Source organism: Chelon labrosus, assembly GCF_963514085.1.
Source record: "Chelon labrosus genome assembly, chromosome: 23".
Classification (NCBI taxonomy): Eukaryota; Metazoa; Chordata; class Actinopteri; order Mugiliformes; family Mugilidae; genus Chelon; species Chelon labrosus.
Genome location: NC_140356.1, coordinates 9,007,147 through 9,032,349, shown reverse-complemented (window position 1 = coordinate 9,032,349; position 25,203 = coordinate 9,007,147). Strand labels below are relative to the sequence as shown.

At 43.2% G+C, this 25,203-nt stretch overlaps 1 protein-coding gene across 1 annotated transcript; it reads right to left on the bottom strand.

Annotated features, from left to right (window-relative positions):
- Nucleotides 1–120: 120 nt before the first annotated feature.
- On the bottom strand, nucleotides 121–25,203 carry strip2 (striatin interacting protein 2). Its single transcript, XM_084573607.1, has 21 exons — nucleotides 25,030–25,203; nucleotides 19,715–19,784; nucleotides 18,110–18,184; nucleotides 16,040–16,174; nucleotides 15,631–15,751; nucleotides 15,112–15,180; nucleotides 14,571–14,677; nucleotides 14,337–14,464; nucleotides 13,930–14,118; nucleotides 9,488–9,720; nucleotides 8,594–8,659; nucleotides 8,442–8,505; nucleotides 8,085–8,156; nucleotides 7,516–7,590; nucleotides 7,269–7,366; nucleotides 6,686–6,812; nucleotides 5,733–5,833; nucleotides 5,097–5,163; nucleotides 4,889–4,993; nucleotides 4,148–4,352; nucleotides 121–3,417 (listed from the first exon to the last, which is right to left on the bottom strand). The coding sequence occupies exons 1-21, from the start codon at nucleotides 25,138–25,140 to the stop codon at nucleotides 3,167–3,169; spliced, it is 2,469 nt and encodes an 822-aa protein (XP_084429733.1). The 5' UTR covers nucleotides 25,141–25,203; the 3' UTR covers nucleotides 121–3,166.

Genomic DNA, 25,203 nt, shown 5'->3' with positions numbered 1-25,203 from the left:
TAGTGGTGTATCTCGACTTTGTGAGGGGGAAGGACGAATTGTGGAGTTTTGCATCATCCCACCACCGGCCAGTCACAGAGGGGGGGAGGTCACACGCGCTCGCTTTCCCATCCTCGACAGCTGTACCCAAACTGCTGGAACATTTGCCTGAGGAAGTGCGTGACAAGACGTGTGTGTGCATTCAGCGCAACCTTCGGAGCCACCCTCTGCGAGCGAACCCGGCTTCCCCGCCATCTGTGAACCCCGCTGCAAGACTCCCCAAGCGAATGAAAAGCGAGTTTGCGAGTGTTCAACATCCTTTAATAAGCAACTCTTGATATTGTAATTTGTCATTCTATCGTATAATGCCTCTATCTGCAATTGCACATACCCCTGAACAAATTACTGTATCTAGACTATACAGATATAGAAATGTGAGTGACAAACACACACATTTACCGTAGCGACATCAACACAATGCTAAACACTTCCTGGTAGAATATTGTAACAGATACGAGAAACAGCAATTTTCATTGATTGTAATAGTTCTTAGGTACAAAATGACGTTTTCGTATTGCAAACCTTCAGTAGTGACTCGAAAGCAGAGCTTTCAAAATGATTAAGGCGTCAACAGAAAAATAAAATAAAAAAAATAATAAAAAATGGCACTCAAATTTGGCACGAGATACAAAACAAAACAAAAAAACACCCATCTGAACCAGAAATGAGACCGACATGTGACTGTAGTACCACAATATGAGGATAAATGTTAATATTTTACTATAGGTAGTGAGCCTGACGATGGCAAGGAAGCTTTTTAAAACCTCTGCAATATATTTTCTCCGTAAACCTGAGAATCTATGAAATATATACTATTATATCTTCAAGGTGTCAAGAAAAATAAATAAAATCCCTCGTCATGCAGTACACCATGACTTTAAGAGAAAAAATACAATTCTAATTGTGCTGGAAATATCGTTTAAAATGTCATATTTAAGGGTACAGAACAGAACAGTGATCATGCACATTTTCTACAGAGAAGAAGCACAAAACCCGAGTGTTGAAAAGACTACTCTATACAAAGATAATACACGTTGGTTCTGGACCGCTCAAAGTTAGCGGGTGACAATCTGAATCAAGCAAGAGTTGTACAAAAGAAAAATCCATGCCGTGTGTCCTCTGTGCTTCTTTTTGTGCTTGAGTAGAGACATGTCCAGGAAGGACTTCAGAGCTCTCAGATCTGGAGGCGCGCTCACTAGGTAGTTGAAGGAAGTTACAGTGAAGACCAACTAGAAAAAACAGCACCATGTTTCGTGACGACTGCTTGGGGTCTCTCGAGTGGGGGCGGCAAAGTCCGATGTGGTTGGTGGTTTGTGTATTGCGCTGTTGTCGGGTATTTGGAGAGGGCGCTGTTGGCCGGAAGCAGGGAGTCGCACAGAATTCCCGCTTTTCGGCTCCAAGGAAAAGTCCAGGGAAGCGACTCTGCGCGCAAGCTAGTTTTCACCGTTGATTCTCTTCCAGTCTAAAAATGAAACATGCTTTGTGGCGATTACTGGCTCCATATTAACTCCTGAGGCCTAAAGACCAAAACACAGACTGAAATATTGCAAAAAAAAGAAAAAAAAACAACCAAAAAATTTGTTGTTTAAATCTTAGCGGCTGTGTTAGCGGTTAGCGGCAGCAACCCTAGACTTTTCTATGGAACCATCTAGAACTCGAGTAAAGCTAAGGTTCGTGATATGTACATGGACAAATCCTGGAGGACACCAGCTTTGACTTTTGCAGGAATTCTTAAAGCTGGAGTGCGGGACTTTTCCGTAATATAAAAATGACACGGTAAGGATTTAGCTGCTCAGTGGCAGTTCAAAGTCTGCATTTTGCACAATATCTGGAGTTTTAAACCTGGAGTCTACGGTGACATTCCTGCGCTGGTGCGTTTTACAATCAACTAGTATGAAGTGCTTTCCAAGAGCTGACGGGGGCAGCAACCATAGCAAAGAAGGGTATGGTGGAGGAACAAGAGTTGCAAATAGTCGAGGAGACCGAAACAGAAACCGGGAAGTGTCCTAGAAAAGTATCTGATGCTCCACGTGAAAAAAAAACTTTCAGAGGAAGGATTCCTGTCAAAGAAAATTACCCTTGAGCAGGAAGGTATTTGTAAAATATTTGTAAAAGACTAACCAGCTATTACATTTACTCAACTCTAAATAACATAGAGACATTTTCCAGAGGTACTAATTCATTGCATGCATCATGTGCACTGTTACCCACCGCCAGAAGGGGGAGACAAAAGTTCCGCACTGCAGCTTTAAAAGAAAACAAATAGGATAGTCGTTTACTCAACACAAAACCTTCTTCCCGTTTTTATTTTTTTTTCCTTTCAGCTCATACAAACGTTTAACACCCACAAACACGCCATTACACTTACAGCTGGTATATTTTATCCACTTTTTTTTTTTTTTTTGGTGCCACGAGAGCAAATCGCTCCCACTTCTACATTTGGACGATCATGACCCTGTGGTTTGTCATTTTTTTTTAAATAATTTCTTTCTAGAAAATACGTAAAAAAGAAACATTTTAAATCCATCACCGATGATCAACAATCCCAATCCCTACTCTATTCTCTTATGTTGAAATAATAATAAAAAAGGAACCGAATAAAAATCATTCAAATGTACATCTTCTTTAAAAAATCGTAAAATGTCTACCACACACACACCGATACAAATGAATAGTAAAACATCACCAGGGAGTCAGAAAAGCACCGACGTGTTAAAAAAGAGGGACGTACTTTATAAACGGACATTTTCGTCGTGTAACACGGGGGCAGAAACAGTCTCCTGCTACAGTGATACCAGATGTTTCTTATGAACTGCTACCTCTGCTCTTGCCTGTCATGTGTGTTCACAGTAGTCGTAGGCACATGTTAGCGTCAAGTGTCTGTGTGTGTGTGCGGCATGGACGCCAAGCTCACAGTGAGCTTGTCAACTTCATTTTACCATCCTGCTTCCAGCTTCTCTTCATTTCTCCTTCGCCGCATGACCTGGGAGGTCACAACACAATCTCCGGCTTCTTTTTTTTCTTACCTTCCCCCTTTCTTCCATCGTTACTCTTCAATATGACCTTCACTTTCTTTCAGCAAGAACACGCTCTAGAACCACGTTCTCCCCTCCTTCTCTCCTACCCCTTATGGATTCTGCAGCAGCCCCTCCCACTGGATGGGCTGCGAGAAGACCTCTCTCTCCAGCCACATCTCGTAGCTGTAGTGGAAGTCCTCGGGCAGCTCCACGCGCTGGCCCAGCACGCTCTGCAGGCAGTTGTCCACGGGCGCGAAGTCGCCGTTCTTGTTCTTGTCGTAGCGGCGGCTGTTGAACTTCTCGATGCTCTCCCGGAGGGCGCACTCCTCCGCCTGGAAGTCCCAGGGCCGGGCGTCGATGTCTGGGATGGAGAGCAGACGGAGGAATTATTTAAGCAAAGGACACGTCTTTTATTAAACGCTTACAAAAAAAATAAAAAATCAATTCAACCTTGTTCTTTAATGCAAATTGTCTTCTGAGCCATGAAGCAAAACACACACCTGCGCGCGCATCGATTTCACGTCTAATCCCTTTCCTCCGTGCTCTGTTAATCTTTACTTCCTTTCCATCTCCTACAATTCTCCCTCTTTTTGCCTCTATCTATCGTTCTCCCTCCGACACTCATGCTGACAGATCACTTGCTCTCCCGTGAGGGACGGTGACCCTGAAAGTCCCCCCATTGCATGTTGCCATGGCAACACAATCCAGACTGTTCAGCAGTGGCTGCTGGAGTATTGTATTGCACGCACACGAACATAGAGGTCTCGTACAACCATGACATGAACATGTAGTAATTAATAGACATGGAGTAGTTATAATACGTATTATTCCTGTTAAATCAGATTTGTGTGCAGGTAGAGGAGGACTGCTGGGAATATTTAGCTCCACGACCACTTCATTTTGAAGATTTTAAAGCCTCAACTGACTTGTGACAAATAAGAGTGACAGTGTTTTCCTAATGTCCTTTGTGGACCAAACATCTAAACTGAAGAATCTTAATTGAGTTTAGATACGAGCCATCCTCTCTAAAATGTCTAATGGTTCTCTACTGGAGTGGACTGTTTAAATAGTTCACAAAAACCGGTGCCCACCGTTTCCGTAGGCCCAGTCATCGTTGAGCCTGTGGCGGACTTTCTGGTAGATGGCCGACATGGTCTTCATGTTGCTCTTCCTCCACTGGCGGCCCAGATACTTGGTCTGGATCTTCAGCAGTTTGAGGACGTAGAGCTGCATCATGGCCTGCTTCACCTTCAGGGCCCTCTTCAGGATGGGGGCAGACTTGAAAACGACAAGCATCTGGAAACAGGAGTAACATTTGTTTTAAAAAATCTTTTGAGAAGACTTTGTTTTTTGACATGAATCCAAACAATAAGCAAATATGTTGGAACTTGTAATGAGGGAGATATCACGTTACTTCAAGACTAAGTCATTGTACTACCCTAAATGCCAGGACACACCAAACTGACATCCAAGGACTAAAGCTCAATTTATAATCGCCTGTCGCTTCCTGTCGTAGCCCACGATGTAACCTGATGCTCCCCTCTCAAAAAATGGAGCTCTGTGTCCCTGTGACGCAGACCACAATGGTTGTGATTGGTCAAGAAAACGTATTTCCTTATTCTCGTGTCTCAGCGGCTGGACAAGCACAGAAAGTTCTGACATGGCCTCAAGTCTGGACCAAATGGTTGCAACTGAATGCACCGCAAAGACTACTAGTACTTCTAATGGCTAGCACGTATGTTCTGCACCTACGCCCCGACACCGCCAAACAGCCGACCGTCAGCTTGGTCGCTCCTTTCTCTGTCTCTGCAGAATGGTGCAGAATAACTCACCATGGTCCTGGAGTGTTTCCACTTGGTCAGCTTATTCAGGATCCTCAGCAGATTGATACAAGAAAACAAATTCCTCCAGCAGAATTGGTTGCTGTCTCCCGCTTCCTGAAAACACAAACACACACAAGGAGACCAAGGTCAAAACGAAACTGAGGCTGCATCTGTAGTCGACCTTCATCCGGAGAGGATCAATCAGACGGTGACTCACCAGGCTCTCGGCCGTGAGCTCGGGCATCTCGTGGACCACACAGTGGGGGAAGTCCAGCACACATATGCTACAAAGTGAACACACAAAGTCACACATGGATCACTTTGTAAATCACCTCAATCTCTTTAGTGTCCTTGACTTTTTGAACATCAACTTAGTCTGTGAAAGTTCTAAGAGACAGAAACCTTGTTGATACAGAGGGCTTAAAAGCAGGAGGACAAACACTGGTGACGTAAAGTCTATTTTTAAATTTCACACCTGACTGTCAAAGTTATGCCAACTATGATGCCATCTGTGCCACCTCCTGTAGACCTGAAACCGCAGGTACGCTCATACTCAGATATGCACATAATTGAGTCAACTAAGAACAACTCTGAGGTAATAATATCAAATAGATGCCTGGGTGAGATTTGGAAACGTGCTTCTACTCCTGCAGTAGCGTTTAAACAGTGGGCACTCTGCTGTTTTGCTTTATTTCAATCTATTTTTAACCACCGCTGATGGCTTAAAAGGATTAAAAATAGATGGAAGTAAAGCACAGTCCCCGACTAGCGGCGAAGCAGAGTTTCGTTCGACGGCAAAGCAAACACGGCGGTGCCTCTAGTGAGGGCGTGGAGGAGGAGAAAACAATCCCACCTGTTTTTGGCACTGATGTAGGACATGATGTTCTGGTTGAAAAACTTGAGGATGAGTGGGATACAGTTGGCAAACACCAGGTGCTGGGAGACGATCTCGAACTGCGGGAAAGAAAAGAGGAGGCGTAGCGGTGAGAAATAGTTAGAAGGCTAAAAACGTAACTGCTTCGAATAAACCGTGAGATCTAATAAAGGAACGATCATTTTTAGACAAGGTTAAGGATATTTCTTTGGCATTATGATCTGCAGAAAAAAAATAATCCGCTATGTGATAATCCTGTTTTATTGATGAATTTGCTGTGTGGGATAAAGGTCAAGAAAAAGGGGATTTTAATTCTCATGCAGGAGATATACAAATCCACCTCATTCACTTCAGCAAGATTAAAAACAGAAGCAATTTTGTTGCTGAATTCGACAGGAGATATCACAGCAATGTTGCTACATGTAGCCTTAATTTCTGACTTAATAACCAATTTCTTCCATCTTCAGCATGTAATCTCATTTTGTGGCAGCAGAGGGCAGCACCACTATAACTACACTGAGCAGCCAATTAAAAGAGTGTGAAGGAATGTCCCCTCCTAGCAACAGAAAATATCTGCATACCTGTCCCCATCCCAGCGAACCAGAGGACTACTGATAGAGGAGCGATACTAAGCACCTGAAATGGGGACAAATCCTCTTTTATGAGAGAGGCGATTTCAGACAGCGTGATAAGCGAGAGCCTATCAGGTTGATGCAGGAGGTCGTGAGGGGGGATGGGAGTCCAAGGCAGGGAGAAAAGGAGGAGGATAATAGGAGGAAAGTAATGGCACACTTGACCGGTTAATCAGTTGGACGGTAGAGAAGGTAGCAAGGGGGAAGTGCACGGATATTAGTGTGTATGCACTACAGAGGCAAAATGGAGAAAATAGGACAGAAAAATGGTAACGATGGAGGTGCACGTGTGTCGGTAACCTGATAGATGTGGTTGAGCTTGAAGTGCTTGAGGAGCAGCAGCAGCAGAGCAGAGATGGCCTTGACGATGATTTCCTTGTGGCGGTTCACGTCAATCCCCAGCTTCATGCTCTGCAGGACGGTGATCCTGGAGGAAGGACACGCACGCACGCAGGATAAAGAATTCAGATCATGTAAACAAGCTCCAGGTATCTAGGTAGAGTGCAACTGCAAACCAAGCTGAAGGAAATGTGGATTTCAGCCATGAAAATGTCAGACTGATTTTTTTTTTTTAGATAATCTCATTGGCTGAGTGTCAGTCAGTCTGCTGCAAAAAAGAAACCCACAAAGGAGTGTATTTCAGAATTTCATCAGCCAAGATATGAACAGCAGACTTGTCTTTCTGTAGAAATAGTAGCCAAATTATCTAATTATCATGAGTTATGTAAAAATCTGCAGTAAAGTGAGAATGTTCCTGAGAGGATTATCTTTTTTTCATTATTTTTTTTAAAATTAATTAATTATTCTTATTCTTTGGAGCTGCTTGATCTAAATGTAAAACTCAAACAAAAAACTGCGCGTCCGCCTTCCCCTCGGCACTCACGGCATCTCCTCAGGCAGCACATCAGCCAGGATGTTGATGGAGTCAGTTTTGGCTTTGGATGTGGGAGCTGCAGCCAGCAGCAGCTTCAGGAGGGCGATCTGACACGGGGGAAGAAAATGCCAAACTTTATCAAACATTACCAAAGCAAGGCAAAGTTTGGGAAACACATTTCTGACTGCATCTAGCCCAAGTCAAACCCTGTCACACCTTAGCTCAGGAGTACGGGACACTATTAAAACGGACTCACCACATACTGTGAGAGGTTGGGAAGCATTCCCAGGTACAACATCTCTGCCGGTGTCTCCTCCACCTCCTCCTCGCCCTATCGACACACACACACATCAAATCACACACACGCGTACGCAGCACAAACATCACCAAGGTGACGACTTCCAACGCCTCAAATCTTAAAGGTTTTTTTTTTGAAACCTTGAAATTTCAGTCAGCAGCACCTCTACAAATAGCCTCCATGAATAAGAGACAGCTGGGAGAATATTTAAAGCGAGGCCCCGCTGCCCCCAGAATACATCAGTCATAACAATGAGTCAGTTAACACCTATGTCTCAACTGCAACTGATGCATAGGGAGTGAAAACACAACAACGCCAGATGCGATTTAGTCACAGTCCAGCCAGGCAACCACATCCACAAATGAGTAAGCTCGGCAACCTAAAAATCTATTTAGCTTATGATTTGTGTTCTGTGAGAGGGATTCATTAGTCTATTAGAGGAGCATTCAATCGATTAAAAAAAAAGCTGCGACACAACTGTAATTAGAGAGATTATACAAGTACAAGTTGCTGATAATGTTGCTGACCAGAGTCAGGGGACACTGCTGCAGCTCCTCTTCCCTTTTGATCTGGACTTCAGCAATGGACACATACTTGTGCTGCAGGAGAGAAGGAAAAACACAAAAAACAGTGTATAAAAAGGCTTCAGAATAAGTGTTAACTGACAGCCAGAGGGGTATTCATCGGTGTAACTACATTTCTCCGTCTCTTCAAACAGGGGTTATGGATTTTTAAGTGGGATGCTAATATCAGGGGATTCGGCGGCGTGGGAGTATTGATTAGGAAACACTGTGTCCATAATGAGCCGAAGCAAAGGACACAAGGAAGAAGGAGGGGAAGGATGTTCAGAAATGTGACGAGAGAATGAGATGCAGCCCACTCACCTGTTTAAGAGTCTTGACACTCTCATGGATGGGTCTGGGTAATCCCACCAGGGTTTCTGTGTCACTATAAAACAGAGAACAGTTACGTCGGACTGAAATAAGTTACGAATCATATGAGGATTTTTTTTTAATGTCTCAGAGCAAACACCTACTTTCCCAGAGTAAAACCGATGAACTTGTTTCTGCTGGTCTCCAGGAAGTGCTCGATGTCTTTCTCCCTGCAGAAACCCACACAGACTGCAGTCAGATTAGCTGAGACTCATTTTGAGAACACCCGCCACAGCAGCAGCAGCAGCTCTGGATCGGAACAAGCAGATGAGCAGCCGCCTTTCAAAGGAGCAGCATTTCCTAAAAATCTCTGCTCCTCTCCCACACACACAGCCCTGCGTTAAGCTTTCCCGAATCTCATCAGTCACACTGCTGCTCTCCGTCCAGAACCTCCCACTGCTCAGAATTTCATCAGCCCCGAATGCTGCGGCGCTCCGATCGAAAACGAGCACGTTGGATGATGAAGTTCACCAGCGGCGAGGCAAAATAGGGGTTTGCTGCTGATGAATGAATGATTAATGCTGCGCTATAAAGTGTCCCCGAGGCAGACGTGGCACCCCGGAGAGAGGCCCAGGACACTGTCTGGGATACACAGATGGAGAGCATATTGCTGCATGATAGAGGGGAGGGAAAACTGTAAGAGATATTTGTAAAGGTCTAGTGTAGTTTTAATTTCTCACATGGTGGAACGGAATCGGGGCTGGAAACTGACACCAGCTACAAATGGTGGGAAGGCTTTCTCTACTGTAATGGTCATAACAGAAGGAAGCCACATTAGAGGTGTTATTCTGCGGCTTTAGGCTTATAAAAAAAACTGACAGGGATCAATTTGTAGCATTTTTAAAGGAATTTTTTGGGGCTTTGATGCTTTTATTTTGATAGGTGGTAGTGGAGACAGACAGTAGGTAATCGGGAGAGAGAGAGAGGATGAGAGGATGAAAGGGTATTTATTTTAGACTAAAAGCTAAACAAAGAGCATAAAAACCCGATCAATTAACCTGACTTTAGGGGCCCAGGGGAGGCCTTTGGGGAAGTTGACCCTCTCCGTCGGGGGTCTCAGAGGAGGCGGCGGAGGCGGCGGCTGGATGATGACGTCGCGGTCCAGAGGGTCCACCTCGCCCTCGATGCCGCTGTCCGTGTCCTCTGGGTCCTCCTCCTCGTCCCGGGCGTCGTCGTTCTTGAAGGGGTCCCGCTCGTTGTACGTGTCCAGGCTGTCCTGCTTGACCAGGGGCTGAGAGAGAGAGAGAGAGAGACAGAGACAGAGAGAGGACAGAGGGTGAGCTATGCTCGAAGGGACTGTCATGCCAAAAAATGACAGTGGCAATAAATCATGGAGTAATCAACCCATTTAATTTACTTTTAAAGATGTGGTAAATCCCAGGGGTAAAGGTGCAAGATTTCAATATTTAAACTGGGATTACTACTACTACTGTCTAGATTTAGTATATTGGAATATAAATATTTAAAAAAAAATGTATCAAACCAACCTATTTAGTTTGAGGAGATCCCATTAAAGAAGCCTACAGGTTATATTTAAGTTCTCTGTTTTTTTGCAGTACTTCAAATTTGATGTCTTACATATCTTTACTGGCTGCAGGTTACACCTAGGCCCCGTTCACACCTTGAATTAACATCTGTCCTGGGCAATTGGATCACCAGTGGCCAGTTTAAAATATAAGTGTGAACATGCCCAGGACGCACTGATGCCACATTTGAGTGATCCGATCTAAGATCACATTCAGAGAAGGCCTAGGACGCAGACTGTGAGGAGATCCAAGTGGCCCAGGTAGGATTAAAAAACACTGATGTGACATTTCACATATGGTCCTCAACTCAGTACATAGAGAATAAACTTTCTGACAATGCAACCTCAAGGCTAACAATCCTAAGGAGGTGAGTTTGTTGCAGACAAAGCATAACAGAAAGATGCTGACGTAGGTATTTCTTATATACCACATATTAGACAGCCTGAAAACATACTGTGTACAGCCTTCAATAATAAAAGCTGTATGGTCTCCAGTGTGAATGCAATCCAAAAGACTGGGGCCAAACTAAAATGAACGCCAACCTTATTGTTATTGGTTTTCAGGAAAATGCACCTATTTGCTTTTTGGAAAAATGATCCATAGATACAGCTGTTATAAAACCCAACAGCTGGTTAGAGCTTTAGATTAGCAGAAGTTAAGGCGATTATGAGCTGGCAATTACACGTCACCAAACTACATGTCCCAGTGCAAATGATAAAGGTGTAGACTGTTTGCTCTCTAACAGGTGCAACAAAACAAACAGAAGAGTGAGGTTGTGTCAGTCAACACACACGATTCGTACACACCCACACAGATCTGAGAGGAGGTTGAATTAAACAGCAGGAATAAAAACATCTATGTGGGTGAATTTGTGCTTTAAATGTGAAAACACAAACAAGAGGTTAGCTTAGTTTGGTATAAAAGCTGCAAAAAATAAAAATAAAAATTTAAATCTGTCAAACAGCACATTTAAAGCTTGCTAATTAACTTAATTAGCTAAGTGTCTTTTAGTCATAATTTTATATTTCACAAAGCTTTTCATCCATATTTATATAGTTTTATATTATCTGCCAGTCAGCACATCTAAAGTATACTAATTAGCAAACATTATATTTGGAGGTATAAATGCCATTCATTAGTCAATGGCAACTTTAACATTTAAAGTTGCTAAGCTAAACTAAGCTAACTAAATGTAGCTTTCATATTATTTGCAAACCAGCACAGCTAGACATACACAAATTTAAACATCCTATTTTTGGATGGTGACAGGCATTTTTTTGTTGTTGTTGTTGTCATTTTTAAACATTTAGACAGACCTAGCTTAGCTTTTCCCCATGTTTGCCTTAATGCTATTCTAAGCTACTTTAGCCATTGTCTTAGCCATAGTTTTACATTTAATGTGGCACAACTAAAACTCTTTCATTAACACATAGCTACATTTTAAACATGTGCGCGCAATTTTTTTGCGGAAAGTTGGTCCAAATGGCTACACCAGCCTAGAAAGTAGGAGCATATTTTGCTAGATACTTTACCGTTATAGTGTTTATGTTAAGCTAAGCTAACTCGCTACTTGCACTTGCTTAACTTTTATCAAACAAATGAGAGACTGGTATTATTCTTCTCATATTACTTTCATCAAAACTGTGGGATTACTAAAATCCAAGATGGAAAGTTCAAATCAATGTGACATTTTCTCCAAGTGATCCAACTTACCACACATCTGCACTTCAGGAGAAACAGACAAAAAGTGCAAACAATGCTCAATATATCGAACTCTTGTCTAAACACAAACTTTTTTTTCCCCAAGTGCAAAACACACATTCACACACACACAATATCTTTGTTCCAATTCTCCAATGAATGATTGTGACGATAGTGCAAGCATCAGGCATGAGTCAGCGTTCTGGCCATTAGTTGAGCTGCTGCAGTCGATGTATGGCGTGTCGGTGGTAGTACTAATGCTACGTGAGGAGTATAGTGAGTGCATGGTGGGAGGAAGGTGTCAGGGAGAGAGGAGAAGGTGAGACTGTGTTGTGAGCCATTCTCTATGAAAAAAGCCATTCTCTGCTATGTGGGAGGTAAAGCTGGCGTTTCTCCGTCGGGGTTAGGGGGCAACTGCTTTATGACATCCATTTAAAGAGAGAGGTCAACTGAAACCCAAAAAAAAAACTACACCTACAGCGGCATGTTAACCATGATCTCAATTCACCTCCTCAATGAATGCATTTTAAAGACATTGACCCCTAGTCCTGAGTCTACGGTGCAAGGTGATTGTTGAGGCCAAACCCGGTAGCGATGTGATGAAGACTACGAGGGAGATGCTCCTACTGTTGGATGCTTGAAGTGGAAACTGTCTTTATGGGATAGTGGGCAGTGACCGCTCCAGAGGCAATGATAACAGCCAGCAAGTAGGCCCGGTCCCACAAACCCCACCACCCCTACTGAGCAGGCCAGAGTGAAGGAGGAGAACGAGAGAGAGCAAGGAGAATAGAGGAGAGTGAGGAACGAGAGGGGAATAAAAGAAGGAGGAGAGGAAAGTGGGAAGACAATGACAAAATGGGAGAAGACAATGTGGAGGAGTAGAGGAGGAAATGAAGGACATACGGAGAATGATAAATGAAGGGTAAATAGAAATGGAGGAAAATGGCACGCACAAAAAAATAATCGCATGGGTTCATGTGAAAGGAAGATAAGTAGAAGCAGGAGATGAAAAAACAAGACAAAATTAAGAAATGATCCATGCATGCAGGTTAATTAAATGTATTAAAATAATGGCAAAATGTAAGGCTGCACCAAAACCATCGAGAGAATTAATTAGAGAGAATTAAAGTATCTGATTACTTTGATATAGATGTTGTTCAATAGAGTGTCTAGAGATAACTTCCAAAATAAGTCTGGTGCATCCCAATAGGACAAGATGAGGTTAAATGACAGGAGAACAGAGCAAGAAGGTGAACGGGAGGCAAAGGAACAGAAAGAGGAGAGAGGCTGAGGAGGGGTTGGTGGGATGCAGGAGAGGAGTGCAAGAAGTCCAGCTCAATGCAGAGAGGAAATGCAGAGAGGAAATGCAGGAGGAAAAGAGGGAATTTTTGGGTAAAGACCTGCTTCTTGGGAAAGGGACTGTCTCCTTCCAAGCTATCAACAAAGGCACTCTGTGGGGACACAAGGAAGAGGGGCAATAAGAAACCAGAGGGCAATTAGATAGATAGATAGAGAGAGAGAGAGAGAGCGAGAAAGCCTGTCCAGTTAAAGCTCTACTATAAAAAAACAAAACAAAACAAAAAAAACAGGCTGGGATTCTCAAAGCCGTCGGAGCGCCAAGATCATCTGTGGTTACCGACTTACAACAGGGAACTGATGATGTTGGCACCAAAGCACTTTTGGAAGGAGCTGACCCAGCAAAGAGTTAGAGGGTGAGATCGAGCTGGAATTCTATAGGGTCACTTTACTAGAAACAGAGGAAACTGTTCAATGGCATGTTAGTAATATAGCTAGGTTAGAGAACCAGACACTTATGTGTGGCTTCAGATAAACATCTGGATGTACTGGACGTCTTTAAACTCTTGACATTTTCACAGGCTGCATGTAGTTTTTTATTTTGACTGATGCATTTACACTTGGACACCCGGAATTGTCTAAATAAGTAAAACTTTAATGCGCACATGTGTCAGAAGAACAGTAAGTAAACTATACACTCGATTGCCAAAACATTAGGTAAACTAGTGAAAACGAATGCATTCTAATGTACCAGCCCTGCACTAAATCATCTCTTCATGAAGGTTATGGTAATCAGCAGTGTGCCTAATGAACTGCCATATATGTATATGTGTGAATGATGCACACGCTGAAACTTTCCGTCTCTAAATATCCGTGTGGAGTCTGTGTGTGTGTGTGTGTGTTTTCGAGGCTTGTACCCTGCGGCTGCGCCGGCCTCTCTTCTGCTGCTGCTGCTGCTCGATGAGCTCCATGGCGGAGGCCGGGGGCGAGGCCGCTCTCATGGCCCTGACCACCTTGATGCTGTCCTCCGGCAACGGGGGCAGGTTGAGACGCTCCCGGCCTCGCACCTTCATCTCCTGGAGCTCCTCGAAACCACCCAAAGTAAACTGGAAGACGGAAAAAAAAGACAGGTTTAAGTGCAGGGAATTCAAGGAGAGTGTGGAAAAGCAGGAGAATGTACACTGTCCTGGTCAGCCTGCAGTTTTTGTTTTTGTTGAGGACTTTCAAATCATGTCAATGTTTTTAACTTTCAAGTAAGACAGTGATGCTAAAATGCCTTTTTACGCATTTTATGCCACAGTCTAAATGATTCTAATGTACTAACCAGAATTGTTTTCCAGAGCAGCAGTAGTACTTTCTTCATGGGGAAGTGTGGTGCGTTCATGCTGCAGAACTTGGTCACCATGGTGAAAAGGAGCAGGGCAAAGGGCTCTCCATTGTACAGGGGTGAACCTGAGTCGTCAAAGGCAACATTTCCGGTTGAAATATAATGATTGACTATGAAAGATATACCCTCATTTAATTTAAAAAACACTAAATGACACAGATATACACAAACCTAGCTCGTTCTTAAAGGCCTCTCTGGCTGCTATCCACTCGGGACGGTCATCTTCTGTTTGAACCCTGATGGTCTCCACCATCAGGTACATGATGCTCAGTAACACTCTGCAAGGAAAAGCAACGCACCGAGATTTTACAAGAAGGATAACATAAAGTAAATGATCTGATATGGTGTTTTGTGCATTCAACGCTTTGTTCAATCAACAAAGCATCTCACTCCGTTCAAAATAACTAAGAATGGGTTTCAATTTTGTGCAAATCCATTCCTCTATAGCTTGTAATTATTTGTAAGTGTTCATGTGGGGAACGCACAGACGGAGCTCTTTGTGTTCGGGCGGTTTTGTTAAAAAAAAATAAAAAAATCCATCCCATTAAGCAGAAGTAGAGATGAAAATGAATGAATATGAGACAAAGAGACAAAAGAGCATAATTACATTTTGCAGGCTGGGTGTGTGTCTGTGTGTGCATGAGGCCAGATGACACAGAGGTTTGGATTTTAAGCATTAAGCAGGGCGGAGCGACGCGATGATGCCGCTTACCTGAGCTCCGTGCTGTCTGCGAGAGAGATGGCGGGCTTCCTCACTGCACTGCTGCACGCCTGACTGTTACTGCACACACAGCAGTTGCATTATTTAAGAGGTTAAAAACACATGAGGCAGCCTTTACATTCATGCAGTCAAAGAGAGCACAGGTACGAATATAATAACCAGACAGATTTTACGACCCAGGGCTGTTGTGCAGCTTGGTGACACTCCAGACTGTGCCATTGACGCATCGAAACAGCTTATGTAACAACAAAGAAGCGCTGGATCCCAACTGAGGATGACACCAGCAGCAACAAAGCTGACTCAAAGGAGCCGCCACCGTGCCGCATCCTTCACGAAGGGTTTGAAGTGTTGATCACAGGCGGCCGGCGTTACCAGCGTCCCTGCATTTCATCCCCTCGCGCTCGATATCTCTTTGTGTCTGTCCCCATTACCCGGTGTTTACACTCTAACTTTAAAGCAGCAAAAGGAGAAATGTCTCACGGAGCACGTAAACCGGCGCGTCTCACTCACTCTATCTCCATGCTGAGCAGCTCCAGCAGTGCCGTGAAGATGCCCATGTCGTAGAGCAGGAAGACGTTGTGCCTGGACCAGTGGAGCACGTCCACCTCGGTGTCACACTCATCAAACACTCCTGGGACACAAGGAGAGATTTCTAAATTGCTTGCATCTTTTACAGCATTAATGAATCCTGGAAGCAAACGGATTAACGGCTCTGGGTGCAGGTGCAACATTTCTTTTGCATAAAAGACATTTTTACATGTATAAAATCTAAAATGAAGGGTGGCCGGATTTAATTTACACCTGCAAGTGTGCAATCTGACTCACTGATCTACTGGGACATTTGAACACAAGCCAGCGTTAATAGTACTGATAACACTTCTGCTTCCTAATCAAGATGTCCTGCCGAGTCCTCACGCACCCTGAGCCAGGTAGAGGATGGCCCGGGCCACCTTCAGCCTCTTGTCCCTGTCCGTGACCTCCAGGGCGTCCAGCAGCCTCATCACGTACGCCTTCTGCTCCTCCACCGTCTGCTCGATCCACCGCCTGTGTCGAGCTGCAGGGAGGACGCAAGGTTACTTTCGGAACAGTATCTCTCAGTATACAGTTTACACCTCTGATGATATAGTTTAGATCAACAGTGGTCCCATCTCTCATCTCTCATCCCCTCCTTTTTGATGTTTAAAGTATGCTTTAAAAGGGGCAAATTTAGTAAATGGCTGAGCTCTGCATGCATGTGGACAGTCCTCCAACTAATCAGAGACACTTTTTTTTAGCACAAATTCAAATTCAAGGACACAGTTGACGTGTATGACCACGTTGCTGCTATCCTTCTATCCATCACCCTATAAAGCCCACTTAAACGATTTGATTGGCCCGGAAACATCTTTGCCGGAGCATAATCAGTTCCCAACGGAGCGGTTTCAGACCAACTTCCCGCCGCATAAAGATTCTGTAAAGATTCTGAGGGAAAGTCAGGCTGGCTGCCAGGCTACAGTGCAGCACTAAAAGAAAACAAATGGGCCTGAGTCTGTGCCAGAGAAGTTGTCTATTCTTAGAGCCTTCATTTGATTAAGCAGACAGTAATGGGCATTAAGCAGCGTAACGCCGTCAAGCAGCGTAACACCATAAAGCACCGATCTTATCCTACTTAAGAGACTCTGAGCGCTCAAGTCAATTTCCCTTCTGCACTCAGAAAACTTTCTCTTTTTTTTACAGTGAAGAGCTTAAATTAGACACGTCACGATAATCACTGTAATTTATGTGAGTGATTGACCGGGAATTTGTGGGTAGAGACATAAAGCATTGATGAGCACGCCGTCAGCGGCCCTCGCGCGGCGCACGGCACAAAGAGCACAAGTCGAACAGGAAAACCACCCTCCGTCAAGTAGCCGAACACAAACACGCCCCGCACGGATGAAAGGACGGGGATGCGAGGAGGCGGCTCTGTGCTCTATCTCTGTAAAACAGCAGCCACAGATGCCCTCATCTAATCCCGCTATTCATTACTCCTCGGTTTGGAGAGGGGGTGACAGAGAAAGAGGATCTCTTGTTCCCCCGGTTCAAATGAAAAGATGCTCTTTTGTTTACTAAGAGTGACTTGAGACCTCTGTGGCTCCTTTTTTATTCTCCGTACAATCCCTGTGCTATGCTGGACATGATATGACACTGTTATTCTCGAAATTACAGCTCCGTCATTGCCAAAAATCATATTTTTTTGCTATCAATTGCACTGAAAAAATAATATTCTACTTCAGTTTAGCAAATATGTATTATTTTTCTATAAAAACTGTACTTATCAATGAAGACATAATCTTATCAGGTAGAGAAACACTGTATTAAAGCCTGATCTAACATCACACTGACGATAATGTCAAGAGTTCATGGTGGAAAAGTCTCTTTGTTCTCGGTGACCAAACATTAATCACACGTTCGTGTATCCGTGGGGATATTCATTCTTTGAACAGCTTAAAAGAGCAGACAGCTTTGATGTGTCTGCTCACCCTCGTCTCACACCCATCAGCTTAAAAACCACAACAGCACACTAAAGCACATTTTATAACTCTAGGTAAATCATTTCAGGATTCTCCATCACGGTTAAATCAAATGTTGTTTAATTTATGTATTAATTCCAGTAATAATCCCTTCAGTAATCACGTTACTGTGTGTTTGTTAACCTTCAACATTCCACCTAAGGACACTGTTATCAACTAGCACTAGAGCCAGTCCTGTTCTGATGGATACTGTTAGAGGAGCCAAGGTCTCTGTGATAAACAGCAGATCCAGTCTACTATCTGCTGACTTGCGTGTGCTTGATATGGCACGGCAAAGCAGGAGTCTTGGCTTAGAGAATCTGTGGGAAACACAGCAAACAGCTCGGTTCTTCCACCTCTCTCCCACTGCGAGGCAGCCGCACACCTGGTATACTGCAGCAACTCTGAACACATTAAGGGACGCGCAACAAGACGCTTAGTTTCACACATGCACCCACCATGGCTCCTGAAGTCCTCCTCGAAGTAGTCTCTGTTCAGGGCGAACTCTGGCTCCTCTGTGTAACTGTAGAGCTCTGTGGAGGGAACAAACAGAATAAGAGATGAAACAAACAGCCGGCTGATCGATTAGCTATAATCTGCAGTTAAGTTGATGGTCTTGAAGCATTGATCGGGTTAAAATTAAAGCTCATAGAACTGAATAAAATAGAATAGAATAGAACATCCAAGTGGTTAGCATAGCATAGCATAGCATAGCATAGAACAACCAAGTGAATAGAATAGAATTAAATATAATAGAATAGGATATAATAGAACACCCAAATGGTTAGCATAGCATAGCATAGCATAGCATAGAATACCCAAGTGAATAGAATAACATAGCATAGCATAGCATAGCATAGCATAGCATAGAATACCCAAGTGAATAGAATCGAATAGAATAGAATAGAATGGAATATAATAGAATAGGATAGAATAGAACAGAACACCCAAGTGGTTAGATTATAATTGATTATAATTGAATATAATAGAATAAGATACAATAGAACACCCAAATGGTTAGGATAGCATAGCATAGCATAGCATAGCATAGCAAACCCAAGTGAATAGAATAGAATAGAACACCCAAGTGGTTAGAATAGAATTTAATAGAATAGAATAGGATAGAACACCCAAATAGTTAGTGTTGCATAGCATAGCATAGCATAGCATAGCATTGAACATCCAAGTGAATAGAATAGAATAGAATAGAACAGAACAGAACAGAATAGAATACCCAAATGGTCATAACAGATGGACTACAATAGAATATAATATGTGGTACACTACAGAAACAAATGGACAGACTTGGAGGCTCTGTCTTCTTCTGTGGCTCTCATCTGTTCCATACACAGCCTATTGATTCGTAACACTGTCCTCCTCCTGTTCTCAGAGCAGTCGTCATTCGCTGACCCAGAGGAGCTGTCGCCCTGTGACTGTCTGTCTGTTTGTGTGTGTTCGCCGGTGTGACTAACACTTTTGGCTAACCGGCCGCCGCGTGCCATCCACCAGGAGCACATTTATATTTTTATTACTTGTTCGACGTTTCTCTCTGCACAGTGGCTGGATGAGAGACAGAAAAGTTTTGGAGAGGAGTGGATTTTAAATTATAAACTTGGATTAAACTGTTGTACTAAAGTCCAGTTACAAACATCTATCAGCATCGTTGTTTTTGATGCTTCTTTTAGGATTCATTAATCAAGCTCCTAGTCACAAACAAGCTGTTACCAGCTACGCAGATGCTGGTCAGCAGTTCCCTATGTATAATCACAGTGTTTATGATTACTCATAACATTACTCATACATGGCTTTCTATTGAAAACATGTGAGCATCTGTTATGTGCCTCCTGCTTATTGTGTTGTTTTTATGTGTAACATAGAGTGGCTGAATAAATCCTGAAGAATGTGAAAGTTGAATGATTGAACCATCAATTGCAATTGTCGTGTATGCTAAGTATCAATGGAGGTGAAATCTTATAGCAACATGTTATATCTGTAAGTCTGACAGTGGAAAGTAAAGCAAGAGCAAGTTTTTGTTGCAGTTACCGGGAGGCGATCAGTCGTACCTGAAAGCTCAGCCGTGAGTGTGTCCGTGTCTCCGTACTCAAACTCCAGGTTTGGAGACTCCATGGAGCTCTGTGAAAAACAAGAACACACACATTTGTATACATTATAGTATGTATCAGTAAATCACAGATGTCCTGACTCCCACATACGAACGCATACAAACATACCGTAGGCTGTTCCCATATTACACCTAACACCTACTACCACTACTTCATTCACTGTCACACACATACAGCGCACACTTCACCCACACACTCGTTTTTCCTCATCATGTGCATATTTCCACTTATTATTGGCCGCTGGATTTCCATGCAGCGGTGATTAATCATTTACATTTTGTCCTCTCCGATCCTCTTATGCAGAGGCGCTCACAATTACAGGTGCTCTCTATGGGCACACACAGCTTCTGCTTTAATCAGTTTAATTGAACGGACACGGGAGGCTCTCCTTTGTAAACTAGTCTGGCGTGGAAATGAACAACACCGATAAAGCTTGTCAACAGGCAAGGCAGGCAACTGCTTGGGGCCCCAGGCAATCAGTGGGCACCAGTTGGATGAAAAACTTTAAACTACCGCAATGAAATGTGGGAAGGTTTTTTGTTGTTGTATAGGACACAAGAGGGTAAAATAAGCCGATTTGGATAATATTTTTTTCTGTAACTTCAGTTAAGTATTAATGGGGAACTTGGCCTAGGGCACCACTCTTGAAGCATCTCTGACAACACCAGAGTAAGAACTGAGGAGATAGAAGGCGAGTCAGCATGGCCCCCGTCTCAGAGCCGATTAGTGGGCAAGGGTCCCTCCTGGCTCTGACTTTAGCCTCACCCTGTGACTGCCCACGAGACAGACTGCACACATTAACTTCAACACGGTCACTGGGTACATGAAATCACACCAACTTTTTCCGGCATTCAGAAGCTCTATTCTAAAAAAAAAAAAAAAACAACTGTAACGTTGAGTCACATTTTGATTATTGTAAAAAAAGAAAACAGTAGCTGAGAGCATACAGTACTATACGATCACTAAAAATAACATGGAACAGCACAATGAAAAGGCGTAAAAAATTACAAAAAAAATTCACGATTATCTTCTGCATGTTTAGTCTTTATTTCCTGTTTCCAAGCTGGTATTTGAATAAAATCTTACTATGGAAAGATATTCAGGCTCCCCAGAGCATTAATCTTGCTGAATTTGTAGTCCTGTAATTTGCCTTGTAGCCCTAATAACTTGTATTTGTATTATGTATAATCAAGATATGATCATGTACCGTGAACATATCACAAAAGAATCTTCTGACCAATCAGATGGAGCCCTGGATATAGTTATGCAGTCAAACCATTTGGCCAGTCAGGTTAGCTACCGGGTAGCTTGGGTTTAAAGCTAGCGGTCAGTTAACCTCAAATTAATTAGGTCAATATCGAAAAATATTAACGTACAACGCAGAATGTCCTCATACCGTGCAGGGCTAGCAACCATGTGTTTAACAGTTCTGAGTGAATCTACTTTAGATACGAGGTACACACAAAAAACGCTAAATTGGGTTGTATTCTGATATCACAAGTTGTGACGCGTTTGTGACTTTTTCAGAAATTAGAGGAGTTCAGATATTGTAATTTAGTCATATAGAATTTTCTTTTAAAATTATACAACATGTCATTTCACTATACTTTTGAATTTACAACATTAAGTTACTCGGTTGTTAGCTTAACTGTTGACTAGTACGCGACTTCTCATGTCAAATCAAACAAGTTCCTTTTGAAGGCAGCATACACCATGCTGTCAGCATGCTAACAGACCAGGATAAATATGGCACGCTAACAAGCATGCTGCTATTAGCATGTATGGCATCTTAAAGCACCACTCTATGTTTAGCCTAACGGAGCTGCTAGCATGGCAGTAGACTCAGCTCTGGTTAGCTTAATGACAAAGCGGCGTCTAATCAATTTTGAATGAATTTTGATTCATCTAAATGAGTAAAACCAAAACTGAAAAGCTTTTATACACAAGCACACTAGATAGAGACAGGCTGACAAGCTCACAACGAGGCACACATTTAGCAGTACTGTGAAACAATTTCTCAGGGAAACAGAGTGTACAGTACATATAATAACACCTCACTGAAAGGAAGATAATACTGCATAATAAATCAGCCAGTGCAGAATCAGTTAAGGCTTTTTCGTTCTGGTGTACAACGGTGTAAAAGGTGGTTAAGAGATCATCATAGCATAATGTGAAATAGTGAAACAATGTATGATCACTACTAGGATAATAGGATAATAAATAAGAGACATAGCTTGGGGACTGGAAAACTTATTCCACCGCCTTTTGGGTGGGGGATGTGAACTGACATTTCCCTACAGGGATTATTAAAGATTCATTTTATGCTAATGAGAATTAAGAAACACTCGTGGCGGATGTGACAGGCTTCAGAAGGCTCCAGAAGTAAGGTGTGTTTAACCCCGTGAAAACCGCCTCGGGGGCCAACCCATGACGGTAAATAAGGACGTGCTCTCTCTGAGTCAGCTCTCCCGCTTTAATAACTCCCGTTTGCTGCCATGGAACTGTCTCCTATAAATACCTGCTGCAACCGAGTCGGCACGAGGCGGAAACACGCAGGACGTGAGCCAGCGGTTTGTTTATGACACTGAGTCAAAAGTAATGTGATTTCATGTCGTTACTGCACTTGTAAACCAGGAAATGAGAAGCAATTAGGAGAGCAGATGATTAAAGTAAATGACTTATTATTGCTCAGAGCGCACATGAGGAAAGTCTGTGGGTTTGTGACCAGGTGCTGCCTGTAACAAGCTCTGGAAATCATTAGGAAATAGACTCCAGTGCCGGGAGAAGAACTTTGGTGCAGGCTAGGAGAGCTGTTAAGGACTCTTTAACTTCCTACATAATAAATGTTGCGTGATTAATGCCAATAAAAAGCCAAGAACCTCAACTAACCGAGACACATTTTCACCAGCAAAAAACATGCAATATCGCTCATTACTGCCAAGCAGCCTGGAAACAAACACCCTGACATTACACTTTGATGCAAATATTGCTAAATTCAAATGTATGCAAATATGCAACACCTATTTTTTTTTTTCTAGATGACTCTCACTTACAATAAACCAGTGGAAAGCTGATCTTTGTCAAAAAAAAAAAAAAACTGTGCAAAATTCCAAGGTATTTAGATTATAATAACATAAAACTAAGAAGAGGAGCACATTCCAGGCTGTAACCAGGGAATGTTTAATATCTTCTCTTGGTAAATGACTTAAATGATTGATCAGCCTCATCCTGCTGGAGTTGGAGTAGCCCTCTGTTCTCGTAGATCTCCCTCTTTCTTTCTCCTTTTTTTTCTAATCTATCTTATTTCTCTCCATCCACTGCCACCGGCTGATATCGAAAGCCGTCCCTGCTCCAACCTGGCACTGCTTCTGTGCCCGCACACTCTGCACCACATCAGCGAGCAAACACCGGGCACAGTGTCAACGCAGACCACCCCCAACCCCTACCAACATATGCCACACGGACAAAGAGATGACAATTCCCACTCATGAATGAATCAGGTTTGAGGTTAACTTCACCCCGGACGCTAGATCCTGCTTCAAGTGCGGAGGCCAGGCAGAGCATCAGCACATGGCTTTGACGTTAAAGGCTTTCAGCGTCCGTGTCATTCAGAAGCCGTACTATCACCAACCCCCCACCTTCCCCGGCCTTGAATCCAACGGCTGTGAGACGAATATGCTCTAATTCCCTCAAAACCATTCAGCGTGCTCTTTCTAAGCTCGCAGAATGGTTTGGCTTTGTCCGCCTGACTTACATTTGTTATGTATCTGGGCTGAGCCACCCCAGGAATGAACCCCAGTCTTCTAGTAATTTTTTCATGAGGAGAATGAATTATAGCTGCACGGCATTAAAAAAGGCAGATGTCAAAGTTAACTGGAGCCCTGCTGGCTTCACGTTTAGAAAAGCAGTGGAGGCTACAACTATCTCATATTGGAGGACTACGGACACTTTTAAAGTGTCAATCTCGAAGATTTTCATTGACATTTTTATTTGTCAAATCACGTTCTATCACTCGATGAGGTAACAAAACGGTGATTGAGCCTACTATTATACAGTAAAACGACCATAAAGAAGGTTCTTGTGTTTACAGTGTTTGGTGGTGGGTGTCTGTGGAGACTTTGTTTGGATCTCTGCTCAAAAACGCACCTGTAATTACCACTTACCGCCACAGATGTCGCCAAAGAGAAAGCGACGGAGATCTTTAAGAGTGCTGCTTTAAAATAAAATGAAATCAGTTTGCAAACTTGACCCGGGGGACGTTCGCAGGCTTTTTGATTGAATAAATGGAAATATTATAGGGCAGAAACTAACTAAGTTATTAGGATGAATCTGTTGGTTATATAAGAGAACAGCCCAAAAAAAGAGATATCAGTCCAGGTGACGTCTTCAAATTGCTTGTTTCGTCCAAAGAGCAGTTTAAAATGAAAAGATATTACATTGACAGCGTCAGAAAACCAAAAAAGCAGCAAAACCTTACACCGGACAAGAATTAGACATCTAATAATCATTTTAGTTTTGAAATATTGTCAGTTTGGCACAATGAAAGGGTCAAAAATCCTAAATCAACGCGCTGTGATAAAAAGCATTCCATATAACATCCCTATAGCATGTAAACAAAAAGCACGCTTTCTGAGTTATTACCCTGAGTGTGGGGCTGCAAGTTGTCCCTCTGTCTTTGAATAATGCTTTAACCTTTAACCCCATGTAATTTTCCCAAAAAATCCAAAATCCTGAATCTCAAAGTAAAGCTACAACCATCAAACACTCATTTAAAAGATGAGCAGACTGTCAAAACTGGAATTCATTATTTAAAGGAAGGCCACCATCCGAATGTCCAAGGACTAGGACAGGTGTGATATTCGGACAGACTAAGAGAATAATGACACACAAACGTGTAGATGTGTAGACATGCTTGGTGGTGTGATCCTGACAGCAGCAGCAGCCACATTTCACCACCTGCATTCTCCACGCTGAGCTCCACTGCTGGCTTACGGCTGGGGTTATTTATAGGAGCCGGTTGCCAAAATAACACCTCCCTGTCTGTCTGCCTGCCTGCCTGCCAGCCCGCATGCATACACGCTGCCGAGCCAAGACACCGCATGGAAAGGACATTCGGCTGATATCTGAAAGCTCCCCAGCAACAACAACAGCAGCAGCAGCAGCAAGAACGCACAAACACACACATCCCTCCACCAGTGCGCTCCTGTGCCATGAGCCGCGGCAGCCGACTGTACACAAACGCCTCTCGGATTTACCTCCGACTCCTTCTGCTGATCCTTGAACACATCTTTCCCTCTCGGCCTCTGTCTGTCGCCGCTATCGTTAAGGTTATTAATGATAGGTACCTCCATGTCCTCCGCCTGCATCTTTCACGGTCGGAGCGGCTCACTTCCTCCTCCGCGGGTAGTGCATGCCGGTCCGGTTGGAGA

Bases quoted from the DNA above. Each gene is read 5' to 3' on its own strand.
- strip2 (XM_084573607.1), bottom strand. From the start codon at position 25,140: ATGCAGGCGGAGGACATGGAGGTACCTATCATTAATAACCTTAACGAT. The intron at 19,785-25,029 runs GTAAATCCGAGA...TGTTTTTCACAG, and splicing joins ATCAGCAGAAGGAGTCGGAG to AGCTCCATGGAGTCTCCAAA. The intron at 7,591-8,084 runs GTCAGCAACATT...GTGTGTCGATAG, and splicing joins AGCAGTGTCCCCTGACTCTG to GGCGAGGAGGAGGTGGAGGA.